A 21,312-nucleotide genomic window follows, 5' to 3' on the forward strand; every position below is an offset into this window, starting at 1 on the left:
TACAGCCAGTGACTTCAGTGGGCTTCCAAGGATCAAAGAGAGACAGTAGCACCCCTGCAGCCCAGGTCCCAGCGAAGAGTCTCGGAGACAGTGCCTGGGAGGGCCTAGCCTGAGTCTCCAGCCAAGCGGGAGTCACCCAGTCAGGGCAGATGCTGGGCCAGCAGGGCTCTGATGCCACCCCAGGACAAGGGACTGGGGCTGGGAGGTAGGGCTCTGAGCAGGTCGCCTCTCTGATCCTGGCTCTGAGTTAGGTTGTCTTGGGAGGGACAGTGCTTTCATAAACTCAAAATATGGCCTCCAACCTGGCACTGGGTTCTGCCTTTGACCTCAGTGCCGGATGGACTTCCCGGTCCTCCGGACGTGTGTCACGTCCTAGGAACTGCTGTCACCCCTCTCCACGTCTTCAGCTTGCAGCTGCCTGACGGTGTGCTCCTGCCCTGGCTGTCTTCATCCCTGCTCCCAAGCCTGTTCCGTTTCCTCCCACTTTCTGTAGGAACCAGTGTTCTTGCCACTTCCAAGGAGTGGACTATCCCCCTGGGGACAGCGACATCCCTTCCCTGGGCCACTGGTGAGCTCCCTGCGTGTCAGGGCAGCACCCACCCTGCCACTCTGTGTGGGGTGATGGTGGGGAGCAGGGGTAGTGAGTAGGGATGTCTGCGTGAGGCCCACAGGGCAACAGTGGGCGGGCCCTGGATGACTGGTCGGGCTGATATAACTCCTCCAACTCTGCAGCCACTGCAGAGACGGAGTCATGAGCTGTGACAGCCGAGCCCCAGGTAAGCAGGCTGAAAGGGGGGGCTCTGGGGTAGAGGGTACCCCAGCTGGTGGGAGGTGGCTGTGGGGAAGGCTGAAGAACTGGGGTGCTGGTCAGGGTGGGGGGCTACTCTAGCTTGCCCTGCCTTGTGTGGTGTTCCCGTGCTCCTGGCAAAGGTCCCAGCTTAAAGATTGGAACCCTGAGACCCACCCCTGCCTCAAACTGCTGGAGAGCACATCAGGGTCTGGGCCACTACCTGTCTTGGGTGGTCCGAGCTGCCAAGTATCTTCTGAGACTAGTTCTGCCTAGCCCAGTGGTGGACACGGGGTCGCAGAGAGGAAGAGACTGTCTGGATTTTCCAGCCCCTCCGCAGCACAGAGCCGGGTGGGGAGGGCAGCCGTGGGGCGCCTGGAGGTGGGCAGAGCATGAGGGTTGGAGCGTTCCCAGCAGGGGGCCCCTGAGGACAGGACAGGGACTGGCAACAGTAAGCGTGTGGCCAGTGGGTAAGAGCCGTCCGTGAGGTTGCATGTGCTGTGTTCACAGCCCGACCTGTGCTCGCCAGCTGTGCAGCCCTGGGTGACACACCTCACCTCTCTGAACCTTCATCTCCTTCACAGAGGATCATGAACCCCCGCTCCTACCCTCATTTCCTGTCCCTTCCCAGAAGCTTCTTTACTTTGGTTTCTTCTGGCTCGGATTTCTACCTCTTTAGGATCCGGCTCTTCCTCTCTCTGCCCTACAGAACTTCCTGCTTTTTATTGGGTTCCCTAAAACTTGCACAAAGTGTGACCGTGCGTGGCAGACTTTGCTGAAGAAGGAGACTGGGGGGCGGGAGCTAGATCAGAGAAACCTGCAGTTGGGAATTGATTCTCCCTGTTCTAAATTCTCTGGCCAGCCTTCTAGACTGCTTGACTGCCCATCTCTGGGTCCCTCTCCTGGCCTTCCTGGGGTCCTTCCTCTCAGTTCCGCAGCCTTTAGATAGCAGAATAGCTTTGATAATGTCATGTGAGAGACACCCACACTAGGAAGTGTGTGAGTGTTCAGAGAGTGCACGGTGCAGCCGCCAGTCCAGAGGTTCCCTTTGACAACGGGTGCTGCTGAGGGTGGCTGTCCTGTACTGAGACAGCACCTAGCTACCTTGTCCCTGTGACGTGCCCTGTGACGCGGGAAGCTGTTGCCTTTTCCAGTCACCCACACAGCGCCATCCAGTCCAGGCCGAGGGTCTGCAGCACCTACCCCCCCTTCCTTCTAGCCGTTGCCTGTCCAGCAGGCCAGATCTTCCTGAACTGCAGTGACCTGCACCTGGACCCTGAGCTCAGTGGGGAGAGGACGTGTGAGCATCAGCTGTTGAACCTGAGCGTGCCAGCACGTGGTCCCTGCCTGTCCGGCTGTGCCTGTCCCCAGGGGTATGGATCTACATTCTTACAAACTCTCCTACCTAAAGGGTGACAGATCAAGGGACTTCCAGGTGGGGGTCAGGGAAGACCTCAGACAGCCTGGGATGGAGGAGGCAGTGTGGCTGTGATGGCTGTGGGGAGCCTGGGAAGGAACAGGAACTCAGCTGGGAATGGGGCTTGTCAGGTTCTGCTTCCGGTAGCCATGTGACCTTGATGAGGAAAGCACCTGCCCCTCGGATGCTCAGTGTTTCATCTGAGATACTTGTCACCGTTATAGGTGGATTAAACAAGGCATCATATTGGAAGCACCAAGACAGGTGTCTGATGTGCCCCAGATGCCCAAGGGACCCAGTGATCAAAGGCCAGGCACAAGAAGACCCATGTCAGCTCTCAGCCTCTCTCCCTGATCAATCATAGCCCCTAGGTAGAGAGAGGAGCCCCTAGAATAACCCCAAAGGAATGCCGCATCCACCAAGAGCAGCCTCCTTCCTGGGCCCCCAGATGCTGTGTGGAGGCTGTGTGGGAGCTACCGGGGCTGGGCTCATGGGTGTGCTCTGTACACAGGGACCCGTGCTGAGTGCCTCAGGTCTGCATCCGAGAGGGCCCCGGGAGCCACGCCATCCCGTGACTTGGCAGCACGGGGTTGTGCCCTCCAGTCTGTGTAGGGATTAGTGGTCACTTGGGAGCCCTGGCTCTGGCCTGACGACCAAAGGGATTGAAATGAGGGTTAGAGCTTCCGGGGCAGGAGACAGCACATTGGAGCTTTACTGTGTAAGCACCTGTTACCTCTGTCAGCCTCAGAGCAGGAAGGCGCTTACTCCTATCCTGCAGAAGGGAACACAGGCCAGGGCCACGGGGAGCAGACTCAGACCACGTCTCTATTGCAAGCTCTGCTCCTCACACGGAGTGGCTGGCGCGGTCCACAGTGTGGGGCACATGCCAACTCCTTCCCCTGTCTGTACTTGCCCGCAGAGAACCCTTGCCTCACCTACAGCTACCCAGGCCTCAGACCTCAAAGCGTGTCACTGAAGGACTCTCGGAATACTGTCTGTTTGCCTGTCTCTCAGTCTGAGGTTAGGGATGGCTAGGTCTCTTCAGTCAAGAGCCAAGGGTCCTCACTGTCCAAAATGTGACCACAGACAGATACTGGGAAAGAAGCCTGGACTGGATCCTGGCTCTGGGCTGGGATCTGCTCAGGACTATTTGTGGGTATATAGGACACGGTGGGGAATCCACCTGGACTCCCAGGGGGCTCACCAAAGGTGATTATGACAGGGAGCGATTCTACCGTCCTGAAAAGTTCTCTTGACGGGATAAGGCTCTCAAAGATGCTCCAGTCACACCACCACCAGCTCCTCTCCTCCACAGTTACTTCTTTTTTTTTTTTTTTTTTTTGGTTTTTACGAGACAGGGTTTCTCTGTATTGTTTTGGAGGCTGTCGCCTCTGCCTCCCGAGTGCTGGGATTAAAGGCGTGCGCCACCACAGCCCGGCGCTCCAAAGTTACTTCTATGCTCCCTAGTCACCATGTCTCTCCAAGCCCATCTAAGAATCTACAGTGCTGGCCATTGCCCCAAGGACCCTGGGGCAGTACAAGGGGTGGGGCGTCCACGTCTGTCCTAGTTGGCTTCCTGTTGCCAGGATAAACCAAGAGGATCTTGGAGAGGAAAGAGTTTGTTTGGACTGTTCTTCCAGGCCACAGCCCATCCCTGAGAGGAGTCAGGGGCTCCAGTGGGGACTGGAGCAGAAGTCCTGGAGGATTGCTGCTCACTGCCTTTCTCTCTGGCTCACAGAGAGCTAGCGTTCTTTGCGCCAGCCTACCTGCGTAGGGATGGTGCTGCCCACGGTGGACTGGGCCTTTCTATGTCGCAACAGATCTAGGAATGCTCTTCTGATGGCTCGCTTGTGTCCCCCCCCAGCCTGCTCAGACACGGGGATGCATGCTTCCCGCCAGAGGAGTGTCCATGTGTCTGGAAGGGGAAGGAGTATTTCCCTGGGGACCAGGTAGTATCTTCCTGCCACACCTGGTAAGTCCCCCGCCCCCAGCTGGCTTCATTTTTTTTTTTGCTGGAAAGGATGTGATTTTCTCCTCATCATGTTCACACTCACGGTGACTGCTGTACACACAAGTGTATTGTGTGAAATAGCACTTAGAATAGAATATCTGTGACTAATGAGTGCTCAGACCTATCTGTGAGTATACACACTTGCATGTTTGTAATCATAAAAATGTGTTTGCATATTGAAATGAACATATATATGTGTGGGTGTGAATAAAAGCATGCATGAACATACATGGACCTACATTAAAAAGGCTAAATAAACTCATTAATATGGCAGTTAGAAATTTACGTATGTACATTGGTGTGTTCATATGTGTTTACATGCATACATGTCGATTTAGTACATAGATGTAGTAAAGTGAGTGACTGTGCATAAACATATATATATGTATGTATATTTGCACTCACTTGAATGGATATGTGTGTGAATATGTGATTTGTGTGTTTTGCCTATGAATACAGAAATACTCATATCCAAAATGAGTGTGTATTTGGGCGCATTTCCACACTGTTCATTCAGTAATATTAGCACACATATACGGAAGTGTGTGCCTGGACTGGATTGGTTTCAGTACAGACAGACCGGGGTCAGGAGCCTGGCGGGGACTCTCAGAGAGTCATCCAGCCAGCGGCAGCTGCCTCCCAGCTCCTGTTTTATGTATGGTGGAAATGCCGCATTTCTTTAGTCCAGAGGATGGGCACGGCGAGTCTTCCCATGTCAGAAGTGTGGTCACAGCCAAGGCCAAGTCCCCAGATGGTTGTCATACACACCAGGGTATGTGTGTACCACCAGAACCCTGGTTGTCTGACTCAGGAAGTCCCAAAGTAGAATGTCACTTGAGCCCTTGCATGTGTGTTCAAATGTCAGAGCTCATGACTGGTGGCCAGAGCTGATTGGTTACAATACTGAATCTTATTGACTTGAGCTTGTAGATAGTAAAGTCTTTGAATCTTTTGATCTGCCTCTAAAATATGCTTAAAATCTGACTACCTCTTCAAGAAGTCTTCCAGCTGCTCTGACTCTGCACGGAGCCGCTGTCCTCTTTCCTCCAACCCACTGCCATCACCTCAGGTGGCCCTCCCTCCCCTCTGTCCAGTACTGGTCAGAACGAGTCATGCCCACCTGGGTCCTCCAGAGGCTCCCTCTCTTGTTCCTAGGAAGAAGGCTCAGCCTCAGCTAGCCTGCTCGGACATGTCCCACTCAGCCCTCCACCGCCCTCCGAACCTCTCTGCCCTCTTAGCCTTGGGCTGCCCATCTCGGCTGTCATCACCTGAGTGTTCTTCAAGGTCATCGTAGACCACACCCTCTCCCCACAATGCTCTTCTTCCACATGTCCATACAACTAACTTTCTCAGCTCCTTGAGGTCTCTGCTCCCATGTCTCTGTTTAAAACTGTGACTCATTCCCAAACACTCCCTATTTTCCTCCAAGCCCCACCCTCCGCCACACACGGCCCACCTACTGAAGCCGGCAGGGTGCATCCATCTTCTCTAGGAAACAAGTCTCACTAAACCAGAGGGGGTTTCTTCTGTTTTGATCGCTGATGTTTCTTAAATTCTTGGGGAAATGCTTGAGATGTGTCCATCTCCAATAGTCTGTTGAATGAATGAATGAATGAATGAATGAACAATTATGAGTAATAAAAGGAGCACCATAGACTTCCTTCTGCAGAAGGCTGCCATGCTTGCTGAATCCCTTTGTTAGGGGCACACGGTGTGCATTCAGCAGGAAATAGTTTCAAGGGCATCCGGCATGGGGTAAAGTGTGCTCTGCACTCTGTCTCTGTGTGTTTCAGTGTGTGCCAGCGGGGCTCGTTCCGGTGCACCCTGCACCCCTGCGCCTCCACCTGCACCGTCTACGGGGACCGACACTACCGTACATTTGATGGGCTTCCGTTTGACTTCGTAGGGGCATGCAGAGTGCATCTGATCAAAGTGAGATCCTGGGCGTGTCTACCAAGCTGCTTCTGGCACCCAGAATAGCCAGGGGCCAAGATCTTTCAGATGTGTGGGTGATCTGGACTCTAGGCTGCTATACAGTTGCATGGGTGGGAGATATCTAAGTCCTGACGTGCAGCTTGCAGAGACAGACTCCACAGGGTGAAGGGAACCCTACTTCAGGTCCACTCACCATCACAGCCTCGCCCCACCAGTCCTGATTGTTTATTTCTGTCTGTGGTAGAAAGAGTCCATGCCCTTTATGATTTGCTGGCAATGTGTGCCTAGTGGTTTATTGACCACGTTTACGGGTTCTCTCACTTAATTTCACAGCGGAGGATAGATTGGGTCAGTTGTTCCCATGTGACAGATGTGACGCCCTGGGCCAGGGGTAGTCAGGGCACTTGCATGAGGTGACACCGCTAGGAAGCCACAGAACCAGGAAGTATGACTAGAAAAGTGGTGGGCTGCAGGAAGACACAAGTTCAAATCCTTTGTTCACCTGGAAGAGGAATGGCGGTGTGGGTGGCACAGTGAAGGCCAGAGCCCCGCCAGAGAAAGGGGGTGCCGGCAGGGTGTACGGCAGTGCCAGAGGAAGGGGGTGCCGGCAGGGTGTACGGCAGTGCCAGAGGAAGGGGGCGCCGGCAGGGTGTACGGCAGTGCCGGATGTACCAGGAGACACTGACTTTCTTAAGCCCACCCATCTCATCATATGAATACCAGCAATAACCACAATGACAGAGCAGACATGCGCTTACTTATTTATTATTGATTTTTGTGCCCAGGACTTGCATATGCTGGACAAAATGGGATCTTTCACAGGGGCTTGTCGATAGACAAGCATTGTGCTGGGATATTTCACGTCTTTTCAATAACCCCAGAAGATACACAGTATTGAACTTGTGCCATGCCGTTTTAGGTTTCTTTTTTCAAATATTGTGCCTTGGATATTATCACACACTGTCAGTATGTTCTACGTTATTTTTAATGCTGGTTTAAACATTCCATACATAGAGTACTGTGCCACACAGGGATGGATGAATTTTAGCTTAGTTGCAATACTTTAGTGCCACAGCAAACACTAATGTGACCGTATCTCTTAGCTCTTCGGAGTGGAATTGCTACTTTAAAAGTGATGTATGTTTAAAATGCTATTCAATACCGGTAACCTTCCAACATAGAATGCTCTGTAAGACTGTGTCCCCACTCCACCCCGGTTACATACACTCACTTACTCACTCACTCACTCATCCCTCAGACCCTTTGGGCAGTCACCGACTGCTGAACATAGCACTAGGCAGCTGGAAAATGAATCTGAGTGTCAGAGAACTGAAGTAAGCGTCCCCTCAGTCACACAGCTGAAGAGAGGTCGACTCAGGGCTGGGAGAGTCCTCAGTCAATAGAGCTCTTGCTTTGCAAGCATGGGTGCCTGACATCATCTCCAGAGCCCACATCAAAGCTGGGCTGAATGTGTAGTCCAAGAGCTGAGGGGGCAGGGACAGGCATACCCTGGGCTCCCTGGCCCAGCGTAGCCACCTTAGCAAGTTCCAGGCCAGTGGGAGATCTTGTTTCACTGCAAAGGCGAACAGAATCCCCAACAATGGCGCCCAAGATTGTCACATGGCTTCCACATTGCATATGCATACATACATGTGCATAGCTGCCTGGTTTACCACCACCTCACAGACAAACACACCCTTACCTCCACGCCAGCACTCACAAAAAGAGTCCACACCCCTTCTCCTCTGTGCTCTTCCCAGGACGTGTCCTTTCCCTGGCTGTACTGGCTTCTCTTCTTCTCCTCAGAGTACGTCAGAGCTCAGCTTCTCAGTGACGGTGGAAGACGTGAACTGTTACAGCTCCGGCGTCATCTGCAGGAAGTCCATCTCCATCAACGTGGGCAGCTCCCTCATCATCTTTGACGACGACTCAGGGGATCCTGTAAGGACCTGCACTGGGGAAGGCTGTGCATCCGGACAGTGTACAGATTGGTGGTGATGAGGCAGGAGAGGGCTGGGATCCGTAGTGCCGCTGAGGCGGAAGCTCTGACGGATTCTTTGTAAAGGAGGGCAGCATTGGGGTAGAAGGAGGGAGAGGCGTGGTGAGGTCCTGGGGTTGGGCAGTGTTCATGACCGTGTCTGGTTGACTTGGTGTGGAGGGACACTCGGCTTCAGGACTGACTAGCTCTGCCTCTCTAGAGTCCTGAGAGCTTCCTGGATGAGAAGCATGCTGTGCACATCTGGAGAGCAGGCTTCTTCACGCTGGTGCATTTCCCGTGGGAGCACATCACCCTCCTCTGGGACCAGAGAACCACTGTGCACGTGCAGGCCGGCCCTCAGTGGCAGGTAGGCGCGAGACCTGAGCACCACCATCTCTGCCGCTGTCCGGGACTAAGGCAGGCTGCTGCTGCTGCTGTCCTTGGCTGACTTGTCCCTCTCTGAGGGCCTGGGAGGATCGCAGCCCTGGCCTGGCCTCTGGTACCCACTCTGTCTGGCATTGTTCTCTGGCCTTGCCCTGTCTCTCTTCAAACCATCCTCCCCGCAGTCACTTCCGGGTCAACAGTCTCGGTGCCGCAGTTCATCACTGCTCTGCTAGCAGCTAACATGGCGCCCTTCCTCCTCTCAGGGTCAGTTGGCGGGCCTTTGTGGGAACTTTGACCTGAAAACTGTCAATGAGATGAGGACCCCAGAGAACCTGGAGTTAACAAACCCCCAGGAGTTTGGCAGCAGTTGGGCCGCAGTGGAGGTAAGGTACCCCTCACTACCTTAGATGAACCATACGCAGCTTGGACACAATCAGCGGACAGCAACATCGGTGTGAGGCTCACCCAGGGGGTGTCCTCTGCCTCTTACTGGTATTCTTAGCCTAAGACTCTGTCCCTGCCCAGCAAGGCAGGCAGCCCACCCTGCCCTTGGCCAAACTCAGGTGACTAGTAAAATAGAAAAGGTGGAGTTCCTATCTTAGCAAGATGGCCCCCTCGTGTGGAAAACGGGGCTTATTGAAGCATGCCAGGCTTGTCCACCATCGACACCTGTGGCACTAGCTTGGGCACAGAGGAGGACACCGTCTTCTAAGGCAATCCTCTGTGAATGCTTCATGGAGAAGGTGAGGCCGAGGGTGGAATTTGGCAGATAGACTGTGTTTGGAGGGAGAGCGTGGGGACAGATAGACTTAGACTATGTTTGGAGGGAGAGCGTGGGCAGAAGCATGGGACATCCCTGAGGGTGGGAGATGCCTGACACTGCCAAGCTGTGAGCTTTTGGGGAAACAGCACCGAACCTCGGGAGACTTGGCTTCTTGTTTTGCCTGTCTTGGGCTTTCTGGATGAACTTATTCTTCTGTTGAAGTGAGGGAGTCGTGCAGCAGAGAACCCCTAACAGCTCTCATCAAATCCAAGAGGCTGCCTGCAAAGTGTCTTTGAGAAATATCTAAGGACTGTGATTGATTAATTATGTCTGCCTTGGGTGCAGCGATGGAGGGTGGTGATGTGCCGGTTTCAGGTGTCTCTTGCCTGCACTGGGCGGATCTTAGTTCTTTGCAGGGGGATAGAGAGAGATGGGGAAGCAGAGCGGTAAGCTGAGTGGATGACTGATTTTGGTTTGAGGACCCCCTCCCCACCAGCCCATATGTCTTTATTGCTTATAACTTTAGGCATGCTGGGGAGACAGTGCATAAAAATTTGGGCCTGGGGAAATCTGTGTTAAGCACCCTTTGCTGTGCAACAGTGGGGTTCAACTCAACACCACTCAGTTCCTGGTGGTTGGGAATCAGAGCATGAGGCTGGTTTTCTACTCTGTGATCCACAGGCTGTAGACAGGATGACGTCCAGGGCTGGGCCTCACCCAGAGGATGCACACATGGGTGGCTGTGGGTCACCTCCACTCCTGGACCTGTAGGCCTGAAAGCTTTAGCTTTCAGTAGCTGGTGGCCAGTGAGCGCCCTTAGCTCTTAGAGGCCACCCTCTTCCTGTCATGTGTGGTTCCCAACATGGTTTCCTGATTCCTCACAGCCAGTAAGGACAGACTCCAGTGAGGTGGGCTCTAGGACCCATCTGATGCAATCATGCCATCACAGACTCACAGCCTGGTGTGTCCCCGGAACCTTTGGTGTGTTTGCTCTGTTTGCTGGGGGCAGGTTGGAGGCTGCTCCCGCTCTCCAGGGGATGTGGACAGTCTCAGCGCCTCCCTGTGACCAGGCACAGGGACACGAGGGATAGGGAAATCTCTCTGCTCGGTGCCACAGGCACAGCTCTTCCTTTACCCTACAGTGCCCAGAGACCCCTGACCCCCGGGACACGTGCGTCCTCAATCCTCTCCGAGAACCATTTGCCAGGAAGGAGTGTGGTATTCTGCTCAGTGAGGTGTTTGAGCCCTGCCACCCCGTGGTGAGTGCCTCCCAGTGGGAAGTGGGCTCCTCCTAAGTCCCTCCCACTTTCCCGGGACCCTTCCTTTTCAAAGACTCCCTTAAAAGAGGGGAGGCCCATCTCTTCCCCGCCACTCTCCTGCCTCTGCTCTGCCCAGATAATCCTTCCCTAAGTCGCTGCTGCCTAGGGACAGCCAGGCAAACCTCTGTGCTCTCTGCATGTCCAGCTGCCCCGGCTGTCCCTGCTCATGAGGAAGTTCTGTTGCAGAGTGAGCACTGTCCCCTGTTGCAGCACCCCTGCCTTTTCCCTGCTCCCCATGGAGAGGAGAAGGCCGGGGCTCTGCTGCACGTGGTTCCTCCAGGGCTTCAAGGACCACTGCAGCCTGGCCTTTGTGTCTCCAGCCTGGCTGGGCAGGTCACGTGCTCTGCCTGAGCTTTAGAGGTCCCTTAGTTCCCGGAGTCCAACGTCCCGGGCTCAGGATGAGCCTCTCACAGTGGGTATCTGCCCGTGCGCTGTCTTAGCTGCCTGCCCACCCCCCGCCTCCCTCACCCCCATCCCACATTCCATGCAGACAGCTCATCCTACCTGTGACATCTCTGTGCTGTGCTGTCACAGAAAAGATGCAGGCTTGGCATTCAGAGCCCTCTGACCTTCCCTAGGTTGATGTCACTTGGTTTTACTCAAACTGCCTGACGGACACATGCGGCTGCAGCCGGGGCGGTGACTGCGAGTGCTTCTGTGCCAGCGTGTCTGCCTATGCCCATCAGTGCTGCCAGCACGGGGTGGTCATTGATTGGCGGACCCCCCGCCTCTGCCGTGAGTGTCCCAGACCACACCCCCATGGCTGCATATTCCTGTGTTGTAACTGGTGAGCCTGTGGCAAAGAAAGAGAGGGAGAGAGAGAGAGACAGAGAGACAGACAGAGAGAGAAAGACAGAGAGAGAGAGAGACAGAGACAGAGACAGACAGAGAGACAGAGACAGACAGAGAGAGACAGAGGCAGAGAGAGACAGAAAGAGAGAGAGAGACAGACAGACGAGAGAGAGAGAGAGAGAGAGAGAGAGAGAGAGAGAGAGAGAGAGAGAGAGAGAGAGAGAGAGAGAGAAGAGCAGGGCAGCTGGAGCTCATCCCTGAACGGGCTGGTCCTTAACCTCGTTGCTAAGGGAGTCCCACGCCCTGGGCTCCAAGGCCAGACTGGCTTTTGCCTGCTGTGTGACCTCAAACAAGCTGCCCAGCTTCCTCTGAGCCCCAGTTTTTGTCACCTGAAAAATAGGAATAGACAGGCCCTGGACTGACCTTCCGGAGGCTCAAACAGGATATTGAACATAAAAGCCTTTGTCAGCTGAGCTGTGGAGAGGTCCTGTTTTACTCAAAACAGGGTGGGCCTGTGATCTGGTTGATAGACACCTCTGTGAGATGGGAAAAGTCTGAGCGCACACACAGTTACATACATTTCCTGCAGTATAAATGTATACCATAAAACACACAGTGAGTAAAAGCTGAAATAAAACGTGTGGAAGGTTAAACTAACTTCCTAAAATCCAGGCCATTTCCCTTAGATTCCAGTATCCCACAGTGGGGTTTTTCTGACCTCGTGTTGGGTCAGTGACTCAGCAAGGGGACCCCAGCTCTGTCACCTGGGCCTGGCCTCATCCCACCTCCACAGCACAGGAGCAAACCTCACAGGTGCTGGCTTGGCACTGCGCAACACTGCTGACAGACACAGGCTGGCACATCCCCAGCCCCTGGGGCTCCAGGCTGGGGGACCCCAGGGAGAAGACGGAGGAGCACCCTCCCCTCCCTTGGCTTCCCTTTTCCATGCCTGTTCCCCCTGAGGTCCTTCAGCACAGATGAGGGTTCCTGGTGGGGTCTCCCCTCTCCTGGCTTCTGGTAACCACCCCTCAGGAAGGAGAGGGACACACGTGTTTTTTGGAGCACCTACCATGACGCGCTGCATGCATGCTGTCTCATGTAATAATCAGGACTAAGGTGAAGCAGTTGGGGCACCTGTCAGAGCTGTGGCACTTACAAGAATACCAGAAAACTTAGGGACCCAGCACAATAATGCTTTTTTTTTTCGAGACAGGGTTTCTCTGTATTGTTTTGGAGGCTATCAGTCCAGCTTGGCCTTGAACTCACAGAGATCCGCCTGCCTCTGCCTCCCAAGTGCTGGGATTAAAGGCGTGCGCCACCACTGCCCGACGACAATAATGCTTTTTAAAAATATTTATTTATTTTATTTCATGTGCATCAGTGTTTTGCCTGCATGTATGTCTGTGTGAGGGTGTCAGGTCCCCTGGAACTGGAATTACAGACGGCTGTGGGCTGCCATGTGGGTGCTGAGAATTGAACCCAAGCCCTCTGGAAGAGCAGTCAGTGCTCTTAACTGCTGAGCCATCTCTCCAGCCCCCACAATAATGTTTTAATGTTAGTAGCTTTAAGAACTAAAAGTTACTGCAGAAATATTGTTTGCAAACAAATACCGAAGGTCAGAATTATAAGTTTCTCTTGGGTCTAGGCTTCATGGTGGCTCAGTGGGATCCCATTACTGCTTATTTTAATGTTTTGACATTGTATTTATTATGAACTTTTTGTATTGATTTGGATATGTTTAGAATGTCACATTAAAGTAGGATTAGCTACTTTAATGACCTAAGCAAAGCAAGGACAGTTTCTCCAAAGATTAATAAGGTTTTTAGTATAATAAAAAAGTGTAAAAAAAACAAAGGTTTTTAGTGAATATCAAAATATCACAATGGCAATGCGTGGTCCTCACTGGGTCTATGAGTTTATGGGACGTTGAGGCAATGAGGGATTGTAAAGTTAAAGTGAGAAATATTGCACAAGATATTTTAAAATCAATAATCCTGGCTAGTGAGATAGCTGAGTGGGTACCCGTGTGGTCGAGGGAAAGAACAGAAACCCCCTGTGTCGTCCCCCGTGCCCCCGTGTCCCCCCCCCGTCTCCGTCTCCTGACCTCCACATGTCATTGCAGCTCCCAGTAAACAAGTAGCTGTGACTTAAAGGAAAAGTCACACTAAAATAAACGGTGCTGAGGTCAACAGCACGCCCTGCCAGCCCAAGGTTGGACAGATGGGAGCGATGTCCCTGCAAATGCGTTTCTTGCATCAGCGTGTAGCCATTAGGCTGACTGGCCAGTAAGCCCAAGAAATCTGCTTGCCTCTGTCTCCGAGGTTGAACTCGGTCCTTGTGCTGGTTAGGCAAGCTCTGAGTCACCTCCCAGTCCCCCTCATAGTTTTATGGTTCATTGCTTCACGCCCACAAACGAGGGAAAGCAAGGGCTTGCCCATAGGCTCCTGGCAAGCCTTCTCCCCTCATTGTGGGCTGAGGAATCCTAAGAGAGATGCCACTGAATAGATGCAGATTGTCCACTAGAGGGCGCAATGGGTCCATGCTTTAGGGGCTCCTTACTGTCTAAAAGTGCTTTGGTGGAGCCCATGCTGCACAGAGGGTTGTGGAGAGCCTGGGATCCTGGAAGCCCTTTGTCCCGTTCCATCCAATGCCGAGGAACTTCTGCCTCATGCTTGCATTCCTTCTTTGGGCTCTTCTGCAAAAATATCCTATCAGGTCTTCTACACTTTGCTTCTGTTTATTGCTGTATTTGAGACGGGATCTCTAGTCCAGGTTTATTTCAAACTTGCTATATAGCCAAGGATGACCATGAGCTTGGAACTTCTGCCTCCACCTCCTGAGTGCTGAGATTAGAGGTTTGCTCCACCATATTATATAATTCAATGTTGGAGAACCATTGGATCTAGGACCTTGTACATGCTAGGCAAGCGCTCTACTGACTGGGCTATATCTTCATACCTACACCTGCATGGTGTATTCTTGACCTTTATGGTCACACAAAACATACTCTTCTGTCCAACGTTCGTTCATTCATTCATTCATTCATTCATTCATCCATCCATTCAATTGCTGAGTGCTACTCCAAGCCAGGCTTTGAGCCTTGTTCTGGGGTGCAAGGAAGGACCACTGTATTTCTTCCTCTTAAAGCACTTGGTCTGTGGGGTGGTAATGGCACACACCTTTAATTCCAGCATTCAGGAGACAGAAGCAGATGGATCTCTGAGTTCAAGGCCAGCCTGGTCTACAGAGTGAGTTCCAGTACAGTCAGGGCTATGCAGAGAAACCCTGTCTTGAAAAACAAAACAAACAAACAAACAAACAAAAAGACATTTGGATCCAAGCCCATCCCTCAATCTTGGAGTTTTGGAAATAGGCCAGCTCCAGTCCTTGATGAGGGAGGAGGCTGGGTCCAGGTGCATCGCTCATGGGAAATCTCTCTTCTTTCTTCTTTAGCTTACGACTGTGACTTCTTCAACAAAGGTAAGTCAGATTTCCCCATGCGGAGCCTTGGCGGGGCAGAGCCTGGCTGGGCACTGCTAACACTGCTCTTGGCCACATCAGAGCTGACCTCCTGAGGACAGCTGAGACGCGGTGCTGGGAGGAACCGTGTGACGTGGAGTCCCGGTTGTGCAGGGCTCAGGGACGTCCAGGACTTCACACACAGCTGTTCCTGCAGCCCCGTGTGAGGCCCAGGAGAGGAGCCTCCTCGGGCACTTTCACCATTCAGAGCAACTTCACCAGGCAGCAGAAAACCACTGACACCAGAGTGCCCACCCCACAGCATTTCTCACTGGGCCCAATAAGTTCTAGTGTCACCAGGGTTCTCTGCATACCGGAGCGGTCAAAAGCAGGTGCAGACCGCTTTCTCTGAGGAAGGTTGCTGAAGACCTGGATGGGATCTTCAAATACACAAGGGCTCATGGAACCAAAATTTGCACCCACATCTAGATTTTTTAATGAAGACGAAAATACTAGTCGTTGCTGGAGCCCTAGGGGGATTAGCGTCCAGTATTAGAGCCACTTGGTCCATTTGATCAGAGGTTGAATGGGCTGTGGCGAGATGGCTGTAGAGTAGCTCTCAGCATCGAACTTTGTCCCCCTGGGCCAAGGCGGAGTCCTGGAGCTTCAGTCCTAGCCTTTGGACATCCAAGCCCCAGGCGTCCTCCCGGTGACACCCTGCAGGAGCTGGCCCGTGTAGGTGTGGGTACAGGCTTTGCACACATGCTGGGGCTGATTTGGGTGTCTTCCCAGAAAGACTATCGAATGACAAAAGGAAACTAAAAAGGAGGACATGAGTGCTCCTGTGGCGGAGAAGGCTTGTTGTAGACACAAGGGAGAAGGCTGTGAGCGACACAGGCGTCTGGAGGGTCCAGAGTGAGCCTGACCCTGAGCTTGGCTATGCGGGCAGAGTGTGGGGAGGGGAGATCCAGGAGCCAAGAGGCCAGGACGCAGAGCCCGAAAGGTAAAAGGATAAAAAAGGACTGGATTGCCTGGGGAAGAGCTGCTGGGGGAAGGGCAGCCCCCCCTCCCCCGCTGGAGGAGGTTAGGGTAGGGGGTGGGGCATGGCATCCAGGTGGACCCTGTAACACAGTGGTTCTCAACTTTTCTAATGCCGTGACCCTTTAATACCGTCCCTCATGTTGTGGTGACCCCAGTGATAAAATTATTTCTGTTGCTGTTTCATAGCTATAACTTTGCTACTGTTAAGAATCATAATGTAAATGTCTGATCTGCAGAAGGTCTTAGGCAGCCCACAGGTTGAGAACTGCTGCTATAACAGGCAGGAGCTAAGGAATGCTGGGAGAACCTGGCAGCCTGCACCCAGGAGTCGATAGGCACTTCGGTTAGCGTGTGTCCCAGGGTTAAGACCTAACATCTATGCCTATGGAAAGCACATGAGAGACAAGACAAGGGTCTGTGAAACCAGGGCCAGATGGGCCAGGCTGCAACATAACAGCTCAGAGAGATGGCCCTGCTAAATGGTAGTTCCAAGGGGCGGCTGATGGCCCCAGACCTTCAGTGCCCAAAGGAATGACTCTGGGAGAACTGTGTCCCTGGGACGGGAAGGTCTTTGTGACATCGGGCGAGACATTTCAGCAGCAGTTCTGAGCAGTTCTCTCCCTCGAGGGTGGCATTTTGGGTGTCAGTAACTTGCAAAGGACAAGCTGCTTCCAGCATCCTCCACCCACCCACCCACCCACTCACCCACTCACCCACCCACTCACCCACCCACCCACCCACTCACCCACCCACCCACCCACTCACCCACCCACTCACCCACCCACTCACCCACTCACCCACCCACTCACCCACCCACCCACCCACTCACCCATTCACCCACTCCTTGCTTTGTTTTTCTCCCAGCATTTTCTGTGGCCCAGACCTCATGGGGGCGGGGCTGAGAAAGAGGGCTTTACAGAGGCACACGGGAGCATCCCGGCACCACGTGTGTGCTCTGAGCCTTACAGAGGTACACTACGTGTGTGCTCTGAGCCTTACAGAGGCACACGGGAGCATCCCGACACCACGTGTGTGCTCTGAGCCTTACAGAGGCACACGGGAGCATCCCGACACCACGTGTGTCCTCTGAGCCTTACAGAGGCACACAGGAGCATCCCGACACCACGTGTGTGCTCTGAGCCTTACAGAGGTACACCGCGTGTGTGCTCTGAGCCTTACAGAGGCACACGGGAGCATCCCGACACCACGTGTGTGCTCTGAGCCTTACAGAGGCACACGGGAGCATCCCGGCACCACGTGTGTGCTCTGAGCCTTACAGAGGTACACCACGTGTGTGCTCTGAGCTTTACAGGTCTGTTTTTTGAGAGCTGGTTGCTGACCATTTACCAGCACACGACACTGTCTGTCTGCTTTCTAACGAAGGACGCAGATGGGAACCCCAGTGCAGACCCACACCACAGAACTGTGACTGGTGTGTGTTTGCTTCAAGGTCTGGTAGAGCATGGAGGAGGGTGTGGCAGGAGAGCGTGCGGGGAGAGCTTCCCTGGGGAGGTGACATTTGAGCTGGTCTCCAGGGACTGAGTAGGTGTCTTGAAGGCACGAAAGGAGGATTTCTCTGAGAGAGTGGGGCAGCATGATGGAGATGAGCTAGGACAACCCTGCAGCTCTTTCGATGGAGCTGTCCAGTGTGACAGGTACACTTGTGGGGTGGGAGGCAGAGCTCGAGTCCAGGATGGCAGAGCCTGAGTTAAAGCTGTGTTCCTGATCTATCCTAGGGATGAGGAGAGCCACTGGGGAGGTGACCCAGACAGCTGGGACACGCCAGAGCCAGGAAGGTCACATATAAAGCTGTCACAGTTGTCTGGGACACCCACACCCTCTCCACCCTATACCCGTCACTCCAAAGCTCTCACAAACACAAGTGGGACATATATATGCACAAAATAAATAGACATAAACCTTAAGCTCTGGGGTCCTTGCTGTCGTCCCTTAGGATTGTGTGGGGGTTCCCGATGGAGCATTATCTGTCATGGTAATGGCCCATGCTTATGGGGTTGACTGTCATGGGCTGCCTATGCAAGGGCTTAAGCACAGGGGAGGTTCCTTCAGGGTTTGCTAGCCTGGGGTCCCTGACCCGTTATAGCCATGAAGGCACCTGCGGTATGGGATGAGAAGCTACCAAGAGCCTCTTTCTAACACCCTGCCTCTTCTGAACGTCTGACGGGCGGGACAGGTGGGCTGGGTGGGGAGGGGCCTGTGACAGGGGCTCTTCTCTCCAGCTCTAGGTAAAGGTCCCTTTCAGCTGTCCAGTGTGGTGGCTGGGGGCACTCTCGTGGCCTCGAAGGCAGTAGACGGTGACATAGCCCTTGTGAGGGCAGAGGATCTGGCGCCAGGGGACATTTCGAGCTTCCTGCTGACAGCTGCTCTGTGCAAGGCCAAGGCCCATGGTAAGGCCCACCCCTGGCTCCAGTCCAGCCCTCTCAGGAAAGGCGGTGCCAACAGACAGGGATGGGGGTGGGTGCTGAAGCCCACAGCCACCCACAGGGCTCCAGCCTGCTCAGACTAGTATTGACCTCTGTGACCCCCAACTGCCGAGGACAGGACCCACAGAGGCCTTTGGCCCCCACTGTTGTTTCAGAGAAGCCCAGGGGCAGCAATCTCCTCCTTCCTTTGTGTCCTTCCCTCTTCCTCTCCTCTGGCTCCTCTCTCTTTTCCTTCTCAGCTTCCCCTCTCTTCCCCCTCCCTCCTTCCTCTCTCCTCCGTTCTCCGTTCTCCGTGTCTCCCTCTCACCGAGCCTTAAGCCCAGGGCAAGCACAGGAACCAGGCATTAAGAGACATAGAGAGGAGAGTCAGTCCCTGTCCAGCGGGCGATCCAGCCCCGTGGCGCTTGACAAGGAGGGGCGTGCTTCAGAGTCTGATGTGGGGGCTCTGCACGGGAGAGCTAGCTCAGGGATGGGGAACTTACGGTGACAGGAAGAAATGGGGAGCAATCGGAGCTTGCCGAGTCACCAGACCCAGTTGCTCTCCAGGTCCAGTGAGCTGTCACCCTGCAGAAGGGCCATTCCTATCTGTTTGGCGCCAGGCATTGCAGGCACTAGGACAGGCGAGGCTTTTGGAGGGATGCGACGAGAGGCAGGGCAGGAGAGAGCAGTTGTGGGCTTCTGTAACCTCCCACTCAGTCCCAAGAGATGAATGACCAGAGGGTGGCCAGTGAGCAGGAGGGAGAGTGAGGACAGGGAGGGAGGTCAAGGAGGAGCCGGGCCCGGCTTGTCCCCAGGGAGCTGTCATCCCCAACTGCGGAGTACGGACACATGCTAGTGTGCTGCGTCCCCTAAATCTGGTCCCCTCTGCACACTGACCCAACTCCCGTGGCTCTGCAGACCCTGATGCCGTGTCCCTGGAGGCAGCTGACAGACCCAACTTCTTCCTGCACACCACAGCCAACGGGTCCATAGGGATGGCTAGGTGGCGGGGTGATGAAGCCTTCCGCCTGCATGCCTCCTTCTCCCTGCACCGGGGAACATGGCAGGCTGGCCTGGTGGCTCTGGAGTCCCTGGCCAAGCCTGGCTCCTTCCTGCACTGGTCAGGCCTTGAGCTGGCTCTGCGGACATATGAACACACTGAGGCATTTCGTGGCGGTGCGCTCTTCCGCCTTCTGGGTAAGTGGCCGGGTGGGTTGAGACCCAGCTGACATCCGGGGTCCCGCCTGCTGCTGCAGGTCGCTTATACAGTGTAAAAAGACATGGCCTGTGTGGAGGTGACAGGACTGGTGGCGGTTCGTGTAGTGCGTGCCTCCACTTTCCTGCCTTGGGACACATATTGGCCCCAGGAACTTAAAGTGCTCCCATGGGGACACCAGGCGGAGAAGACAGCAAGACCCTGGCCGTCATGAATGCTGGCTCCTCCGCCTGGCTTCTTCCTGCTTTTCTTCATTTGTCCCCACTGCAGGGCAGGGGAGGTGTGGGCAGAGCTGGGGGTGATTCTGAGCTCTGGTGTTCAGTCTCATAGTCCAGAGACATGGAGAGGACTGTCTCTCTAGATGCCAAGCCCTTGGGGGCTGCCTACCCCATCTGCGAGTGGCACTATGATGCCTGTGCCAGCCCCTGCTTCCAGACCTGCCGGGACCCACAGGCAGCCAGCTGCCAGGATGTGCCCAGGTAAGGCCGGGAGGCCGTGGGCATGGAGTCAAGGCATGCGAAACCGAGTCTGAGCACACCGGGAGCATGTGTGTAGACATGCATGTGTGCATGTGTGTACTAAGACTCTGTGTACTGGGGAAATGTGTTTTTATGCATGTCTTAGTTATTTTTTCCCATTGCCGTGACAAAATGCCTGACGAGAGCAACAAGGAAGGATTGATTTGGGGTCACAGTTTAAGAAGGGATCCAGCGGCTGCTGCGGGAAGAAGGCATGACAGCAAATCTATAGGGGGCGTGGGTTCACACTCAAATCACAACAGCGTGTGTGCCATATATACATGTCATGTACTTGTATACTGTACATGATGTGTATATGACCAAACCTTCTGTTTTTATGTATTACATATGTACGGGCTATACACAGCCATGTTCACACACCTGCGTGAGCAGATTATATGCAACTCAGAGTGGTTGAAAATGCCATGGGGGCGTGTGAGCTGATATTTGTGGGCGTCTACATGGACGGATATCATGCATGCAGTATGCATGTATCTTGGCTTTTTACAGCCCTGGAAAGAGCCTGTGGGCTGTGTGAGGATGTGGAGAGCCTGAGCACGTGTATAGGTCTGCACATGGCCACACAGTTCTCACGTTTGTCTCCCTGCTGGCCAGGGAGTACCAGTATGGGCATGGTGCTACCACACGCACGTGTGGCGAGGCCTCTGTGGAGCTTTGTGCGAGAGTGTGCGTGATAAACATGGACATGCACACGTGCCGTAAGGAAGGCTGGGGCCTGTATGCTCTCCAAGCAAAAGGGGGCCGCACTGGGTTCTGATCACTAGCCAGCTCCCTGCTCTGTCCTTAGGGTAGAAGGCTGTGTCCCTGTGTGCCCTACACCTAAGGTCCTGGATGAAATCACACAGAGATGCGTCTATTTGGAAGACTGTAAGTGGCCTGGTGTTCTTCCTCCTTCTGGCCCCTTCACGTCTCCGGGGTGTTGCTGGGAAATTCTGCTCAGAGTTCCAGAACCTAGGGCAGCAGAGTCAGCACAGGGTTCTGGAAGGAAAGAACACAGAGCTGGGGAGGCTTCGTCTGGTCCCCATTTCAGAGAAAGGAAAGGTGTGGGGTGCACGTCTCGCTTGGGGTTTTGTGCAGAGTGCACAGGGCAGCCAGGCTTAGGCGAGATGGACAGAGCCCAGCCTTGCTGGCTTCTGTGGACGGAGGTCTTGGCTGTCTGGCATCGGAAGCCATGCTTGCCCGATTGCTTAGGGTACTGGTCCTCCAGCCCCATACTTCAGTCCTGCCCCATGAGGATGGCTGGGACAG

General features: G+C 54.0%; 1 protein-coding gene across 1 annotated transcript in view; it reads left to right on the forward strand.

Annotated features, from left to right (window-relative positions):
- Otog (otogelin) overlaps positions 1 to 21,312 on the forward strand; it is a 67,747-nt gene that overhangs the window by 23,324 nt on the left and 23,111 nt on the right. The window contains exons 21-35 of the mRNA XM_040736065.1: positions 494 to 568; positions 733 to 776; positions 2,007 to 2,160; positions 4,069 to 4,176; positions 6,009 to 6,147; positions 7,957 to 8,091; positions 8,349 to 8,495; positions 8,776 to 8,895; positions 10,418 to 10,534; positions 11,173 to 11,329; positions 14,840 to 14,866; positions 18,127 to 18,294; positions 19,228 to 19,506; positions 19,887 to 20,004; positions 20,852 to 20,931. Coding sequence (XP_040591999.1) covers positions 494 to 568; positions 733 to 776; positions 2,007 to 2,160; positions 4,069 to 4,176; positions 6,009 to 6,147; positions 7,957 to 8,091; positions 8,349 to 8,495; positions 8,776 to 8,895; positions 10,418 to 10,534; positions 11,173 to 11,329; positions 14,840 to 14,866; positions 18,127 to 18,294; positions 19,228 to 19,506; positions 19,887 to 20,004; positions 20,852 to 20,931 — 1,868 coding nt within the window. The remainder of the gene's footprint in view (positions 1 to 493; positions 569 to 732; positions 777 to 2,006; positions 2,161 to 4,068; positions 4,177 to 6,008; positions 6,148 to 7,956; positions 8,092 to 8,348; positions 8,496 to 8,775; positions 8,896 to 10,417; positions 10,535 to 11,172; positions 11,330 to 14,839; positions 14,867 to 18,126; positions 18,295 to 19,227; positions 19,507 to 19,886; positions 20,005 to 20,851; positions 20,932 to 21,312) is intronic.

The sequence above is a fragment of the Mesocricetus auratus genome, unplaced genomic scaffold (assembly GCF_017639785.1).
Source record: "Mesocricetus auratus isolate SY011 unplaced genomic scaffold, BCM_Maur_2.0 Super-Scaffold_100054, whole genome shotgun sequence".
In the NCBI taxonomy this organism is placed as follows: Eukaryota; Metazoa; Chordata; class Mammalia; order Rodentia; family Cricetidae; genus Mesocricetus; species Mesocricetus auratus.